Source organism: Penaeus japonicus, unplaced genomic scaffold (genome assembly GCF_977035675.1).
Source record: "Penaeus japonicus unplaced genomic scaffold, GWHDUDI00000001_assembly GWHDUDI00000014, whole genome shotgun sequence".
NCBI classification, from domain to species: Eukaryota; Metazoa; Arthropoda; class Malacostraca; order Decapoda; family Penaeidae; genus Penaeus; species Penaeus japonicus.
In genome coordinates, this window is record NW_028234416.1 from 26,329,153 (window position 1) to 26,336,652 (window position 7,500).

General features: G+C 44.1%; 1 protein-coding gene across 1 annotated transcript in view; it reads right to left on the reverse strand.

Annotated features, from left to right (window-relative positions):
* Positions 1-7,500, reverse strand: part of LOC122251679 (putative sodium-coupled neutral amino acid transporter 12) — a 60,907-nt gene that overhangs the window by 45,568 nt on the left and 7,839 nt on the right. The window contains exon 3 of the mRNA XM_043013769.2: positions 7,413-7,500. This exon is cut by the window's right edge and continues 34 nt beyond it. Coding sequence (XP_042869703.1) covers positions 7,413-7,500 — 88 coding nt within the window. The remainder of the gene's footprint in view (positions 1-7,412) is intronic.

Sequence of the window (7,500 nt, forward strand, 5' to 3'; positions counted from 1 at the left end):
GGGAGGGAGAGAGGAAGGAAGGGAGAGAAAAAAGGGGTTAGAGGTTGAGAATGAAAGGGCTGAAGAGAGGGCGGGAGGGAGGGAGGGGAGGGAAGTGGATGTTGAAGTGAGGGAGGAAAGGGTTGAGGAATGGAGGTGAGGGAGGGGGGGAGGAAAGAGGATGTGGAAGGTTGGGGTGAGGAAGGGAGTGGGATGTGAGGAGGAGGAGACGGAGGAGGAAGAGACGGAGGAGGAGACGGAGGAGGAGACGGAGGAGGAGGAGGACGAGGAGGAGGACGAGGAGGAGGAGGAGGAGGAGGAGGAGGAGGAGGAGGAGGACGACGAGGAGGACGACGAGGAAGAAGAGGAACAGAACATGAAGAGAGAATGGAAAAGAAGAAGAAGTGTGAAGAAGAAAAAGAAGATGACGAAGAAGAATGAAAAAGAAGAAAAGAAAAATGAAGTGCGGCAGGATAAGGAGGAGGGATAGAAAAAAAAAAAAAAAACAGATGAAGGGGGAGTAGGAGGGGGGGGAGGGGGTAGGGGACGAGAGGGCAAGAGAGGGCGAAGAGGAGACAGGAGGCGGATACCAAACAGGTGGCGGGCAAGCAAGAGCGAGAGAGCGAGAGGTGCTCGGTCACTCCAACGGGAGTATGGATGTATGTAGTAGGAGAGAGATAGGGAGGGAATATGGGAGGGAAGGAAACAAGATGGAGGGGGAGGCAGTTGGAATATGAGACGACGAGGAGGGAGAAGGGGAGAGGAAGAGGAAAAGGGAGGGGGAGGAAGGAAAGGGGAAGGAAGAGTGTGAAGGATGAAAAGGAAAAGGAAGAGGAAGAGGAAGAGAAAGAGAGAGAGAAAGATACAGACAGACTGTCTGCTTGGCTGTCTGTTAGAGATAGAGATAGATAGATAGATAGATAGATAGATAGATAGATAGATAGAGAGAGATAGATAGATAGATAGATAGATAGATAGAGAGAGAGAGAGAGAAAGAGAGAGAAAGAGAAAAAGAGTGAGAACGAGTGAGAACGAGAGAGAGAACGAGAGAGAAAACGAGAGAAAGAGAGAGAAAAAGAGAGAACGAGAGAGAAAAAGAGAGAACGAGAGAGAAAAAGAGAGAACGAGAGAGAAAACGAGAGAAAGAGAGAGAAAGGGAGGAGGAGAAATGAAAGCACACACTTACGTCGTACGTAAGTACGCACAGTCGCACCAAGTTACAGCCCAAACAGAAGACGCACACCAAAACACGTACACACCACAAAAATAAAACAAAAAAAGAAATAACAAAGCAAGAATAACGATAACAAAACAAACAAAGCTCAAAATCCGCATCGCAACCAATGACAATCAATTCATTACTTAATCATTAAAATCCACCCCCCCACATCACCCCCCCCCCCTCCCAAATGACACTCTTCTTACCACTGACCTCTTTATCCCCCCTCATCAAGAACACATCATAATCATTAATAACTTCATTAACTCCATCTCTCCATTCATGACTTACGGTGTCAATGAGAGCGTATGGAGTGCACTCGTAGTAAACATTCGTACTAAAGGGGTTGTCGTAGTAGATGCTAGTACTGGCTGGATAGTTGTGGTTGGTAGATGTAATTAATTAATCAGAGGTAATTGAATTTAAGATTAATTTAAGATAGGATAATAGTAGCGGAGAGAAATAGGGATGGGCAAAGGAGAGGGAAAGTGATGGGCAGGGAAATGAAAGTGAGTTTGTGAGTCAGAAAGAGATATAGACTGAGAGAGGAGGAGCAGGAGGGGGGGGGGAGGAGAGAGGAAGAATGGAGAGGGTGAGGAAGAGAGGGAAAATGAAGAGAGAGGGAGAGAGAGAGGGAGGGGGAGGGAGGGGAAGGGAGGGGAGAGAGAGAGGGAGAGAGGGGGGGAGGGAGGGAGGGAGGGAGAGAGAGAGAAGAATGGAGAGGAAAAGAGAAGAGAAAAGAGAGAGAAGATATAGAAAAGAGAAGAGAAAGGCTTAAAAAGAGAAATAGGAAGAAAGGGGAAGAGAGAGAGACACACCCAAAGAGAAGAACGGAAAGGACCAGCTATGTGACAGATGAAAAAAGGGAGAAAAAAAGTGTATATCCCTTCTCTACCTGACCACTCCCTCTGCACCCCCCCCCTCTCGTCCTTAATAAAAAAGACGAGAGATATTACGGGATTACAAAAGTAAATAAATAAATAAATAAATAAAATAAAAAAGTAAATAAATAAAATAAAAATCTATATCCGTAAAACAACACAAACAAAATATCAAAGAAAGAAAGAAAGAAAAAACAAAAATCGGAGACGAGAGGAGATGAGAAGAGGGATGCTGAGACCGCCACAGATTTCGGGACTCACCCTAAACACACCTATTTAACGGTCGCATTCCCTACTGACCCTCTCTCTCACACACCCACCCACCCTAGGGTATGGGTGGATGGGTGGGTGTATGTATGTGTAGGTGTGTGCGTGTGTGCGTGCGAGCTTCCATACGTGTAAACAAATGAATGAATATCTGAATACCTGAGTGACTGCTTCCACTCGTGCTTGCGTGTGCACATGCGCGGACACGTGTATCCCCCCCCCCCCGCCCCCAAGAGGCCACTGCAACACCCCCTTAAACAGCAAGCCAGCCTTCCCCCCCCCCCCCCCAACCCCAAAGATCCCGACAATTCATCAGATTCCCAGATGCAAAAGACACGCATTGTGATCTATGCATGAAAGTCTTACGTGCAACAACTGTCATTTACGATAATATACTTTGCACACGCTGTAATAAACAGCCATAAAGCGAGTTAATCTGCATCTTTTACAAGTTGCAATTTGCATCAATCTTCACAGGTCGAGATTCTTTCAAGAATTCGCCTCTCAACAAAAATAATTACGGAATAAATAAATGAACCTACAAGTAGAAACATACAAGAAAAAAAAATCTAAATATATTCATACGTGTATCTGTATGAAAGTCAACACACACATTAAAAAAAAAAAACGACATAGTCCACTTATTTTGCTAGCCTTAATCACCACTTAAAAGGGGAAGCTAACGAGAGGTGATGGCGGGTTATTTGCTTCCGTGTGCGCGGGGATGTGCACCAGCGGTACCGGTCTTTCAAGGAGATGCCTTGGCCGACGCAAAAGCTTTACACACGCACGGTCGTCACACGCACGCGCACGTAAACACGCCCGCACGCACACGCTCATTCACGTACAAACACATACGCACGACGTAAATGCTGCACACACGCACACGAAAAAAGCGCCCGCACACCCACGCTCATTCACATACAAACACGTAAACGCAATGTACCACCACGCATACACACTCAAGAAAAAGGACACACAAACGTAACCCACACAGACAATAACAGGTAATGTGCAATGCTTGCATCTTCGGAAGTACGAAACCCAGGAATAGAAGTTACGCAATTCGTCGACCAAGAGCTAACGATTTCTTCTTCTTCTTCTTCCTTCTCTTGTACCTTTTTCGTTTTGTTTTTTGTTTCGTCTCCGTCTCCTTCATCTTCTTCACTTTTTCTTTATTCTACTTAATCTTCTCTTTCCTTCTCCTATTTCTCATTAATTTGCCTTTTTCAAATATCTACTTCACGTTTCATTTTCTTTAGAGCCCACTTGTTATTTCACTTTCTTTTTTTTATGAACACTTTTTTACTTTCATATTTCCATTTTCTATTTTATTTTTCCTATTCTCATTTTCTTTGAATTTAGCTTTCCCATTTTTTCATTTTTGTTGGTTTCCCATTTTCTTTTACCCGTTTCATTTCCCGTTTTCTTGCCACTGGACTTCAATTTTCTTTCTCTTTTCCTGTTACCTTCTCATATCTTTTCTCATTTCACTAAGAAAAGAAAAATAAAAAGTAAAAAATAAACTTAAAAAATTAGACAAAAGAACAAAAAAGTAGAAAGTAAATAGAAGAAAAAAAAATTGGGCGGTTGGGCGGGGTTGTTAGCCAAGCACGGGCGTTGGGCAGGTGAGGTGGTCGTGTGGGCGGCTCCTGCATACATACACACATCACACACGTGGCCTAACCAGGTGGTGACATCACAGCATCACAACGGCGAGAAGCAGGGAGGGGGAGGGGGGTGGAATCAGGGAGAGAGGAATCATAACGATGATGATGATGATGATGCTATAATATCCATAACAAACATAATAAACTTGATAATAGTTATAATAATAATAATAATAATAATATAATGATAATAATAATAAAAAAATAATTAACAAAACAATCACAATTACAACAACAAAAATAATAATGTTTATACTGATAATAATAATAATAACAGTAATAAACAATAAAGACCATAATACCAATACCGAATAAGGATAATAACCATAAGCATCCAAAGAAAAGAGAATGAAAAGAAAAAAAAAAACGAAAAACGAAACGGAAGAAAACGGGGAAAACATTAGGATAAGCGGTACTATTGCGTCGGTAGCAGGGGAGTAGGGAGGGTGGGTGAGGGTGGGGGAAATTGGTGAGGGGGGGGGGGTAGGTGAACGGAGGTAGGTAGGTGGGTGGGTGGGTGGGTGGGTGAGTGGGCGGGTGGTGGCAGGAACGTCAAAGTGGGTGGTGACGTCACAGGAGTCTCTCCCTCTTCCCCATCCCACCCCCTTCCCTTCCTCCCATTTCCCACCCCTCCCCCCCTCCCTAAACCGCCAAAGGGCACCAACTGACAACGAGAGGCTCCTTCAGGGTGTCCGATCATACAGTACGCGATCGTACTCTCTTTGTTCGTCTCTTCTCTTCTCTTCTCTATTTCATCTCTTTCCTCTTCTCTCTTTCTTCTCTTTTTTCTTTCTCCTCTCTTTTATCTCCTCTTTCTTCTTAGCTTCACCTTCTTCTCTTCTCTTTTATCTCCTCTTCCCTTCTCTTCTCTTCTCTTTTCTCTTTCTCCTCTCTTTCATCTCCTCTTTCTTCTTAGCTTCACCTTCTTCTCTTCTCTTTTATCTCCTCTTCCCTTCTCTTCTCTTCTCTTTTCTCTTTTCTCTTTCTCCTCTCTTTTACCTCCACTTTCCTCTTCTATCCTCTTCTTTTTTATCGCCCCTTCTATTTCCTCCTCTCTCCTCAAGTCTTCACTTCTTTCGTGTTTTGCGAACTGTGCCTGTGCAGCCCTTGTGATGGCGAGGAGCTATTGGTTGTACAAAGAGTCCTAGCGTAACTGCTTGTTATGTACTATTACGGTTTAAGATGGCTCTCTGTGTGTTTGTTTGTTTGTGTGTGTGTGTGTGTGTGTGTGTGTGTGTGTGTGTGTGTGTGTGTGTGTGTGTGTGTGTGTGTGTGTGTGTGTGTGTGTGTGTGTGTGTGTGTGTGTGTGTGTGTGTGTGTGTGTGTGTGTGTGTGTATGTATGAATGTGTGTATGTATGTATGTATGAATGTGTGTATGTATGTATGTATGAATGTGTGTATGTATGTATGTATGAATGAATGTGTGTATGTATGTATGTATGTATGTATGTATGTATGTATGAATGTATGTATGTATGAATGTATGCAGTATGTATGAATGTATATAGTATGTATGGATGTTTGTCTGCATACGCGTATGCCTGTATGTGTTTATTAAACATGTAAGTATAGATTGATAAATACCTAGATATATTACGAATTATTGCACAAGAAATCTTTAAAATATATTAGCTTTGAATAACATAATAATGATATAAGTATAAATGATGATGACAAGAATATGAAAAAAATGCATTTTCATTTTGATCAAAGTATTATTATCATTGCTATCATTATCACTATAATCACGATAATGATGATATTAGTAGAAATACTATTAATATAAGTAGTAGCATCAGTATCAATAAAAACAACAGTAAATATAATGATAATGATAATGATAACAATAACAAGAACAAGAACAATAAGAACCAAACAAAACAATAATAAAAATAACAACCGAACCATCAACATCAATAAAAAAATAATAATAATAATAAAAAATAATAATAATAATAAACACACAAACATAAATGAAAACAGAAGACTGTTACGCGCGAGGCAAACACCTGAACGAACGGCCGAGGAGCCACATCAATATTCGGAACCCGAGTCCCCGCCGACACCGAGGGGGCATTCGCGCCGCCCTTACGACACGTATCGCACGCCGGCCGACGGAAGAGTCAGCCGCACACACCTGCGATTCTGCTGATTAAGTAGGAGGGAGGGAGGGTAGGGGAGGGAAGGAGGGGGGAGAGAGGGAGGGAGGGAAAGTGGGGGGAGGGAGGGAGGGAAGGAGGGAGGGTCGTAAGAAAAGTAAGAAGGAAGGAAGGAGGGAGAGGGAGAGGGATAGGGAGGGAAGGAGGGATAGGGATAGGGAGGAAAGGAGGGAGGGATAGGGAGGGATAGGGATAGGGAGGAAAGGAGGGAGGGTGGGAGAGGGATAGGGATAGGGAGGAAAGGAGGGAGGGTGGGAGAGGGATAGGGAGGAAAGGAGGGAGGGAGGGACGGGGGAGAGAAGGAATGAAGGAAGAACAGAAAGAGGGAGTGTGGGAGGATATAAGCACATGTCCACATACCTAAGCAAACCCTTGAACAAACCCCGCTAACACAAACGCGCCAAAACCAAATAAGAAACACGAAATCGTCCCACCCCCAAATCCAAACTATCCATTCCACACAATAAAGCAAATACGATTCCGAGTAATGCCTACCGAAGACGGTAAAAAGAAAACCGCGTCGCAATCAGAAACAACCACAGGGACACATACCTGGCACCATGCAACACAATACGTCCTGCAGACACAGACAGACAGACAGACAGACAGACAGACAGGCGCGCGCGCGCTCACACAAACAATTAATCAAACAAACAAACAAACACACGCACGCACACACAAACAATTAATAAAACAAACAAACACACGCACGCACACACAAACAATTAATAAAACAAACAAACACACGCACGCACACACAAACACACATACACACACACACACATACCCACACCCACACCCACACCCACACACACACACACACACACACACACACACACACACACACACACACACACACACGCACGCACACACACATACAGAAATCGAAAAAGTGAAAAACAAGGATAATTTGAAGCGAGGGGAGAAGGTCCCAGTGTCGTGTTTCCCCTCACGAGACACAGCGCTTCTACACGACAGACACACACACACACACACACACACACACACACACACACACACACACACACACACACACACACACACACACACACACACACACACACACACACACACACACACCACACCACACCACACCACATCGCGTCACGCCAAGCAACGCAATACGAACACACACAAGACAAAAAAAAAAAAAAAAAAAAAAAAAAAAAAAATCTAGGGACGGCCAGCATCCCCGTCCGCAGTCAGAAATCCCCCCCCCCCCCCAGGAACACCTACCTGACGACGGCGAGCAAGACGATCCCTCCACTGGACAGAGCCCATCCTGTGGCGGCGAAGGCAGCGGGGAGGGTGAGGCAGCCCGTCC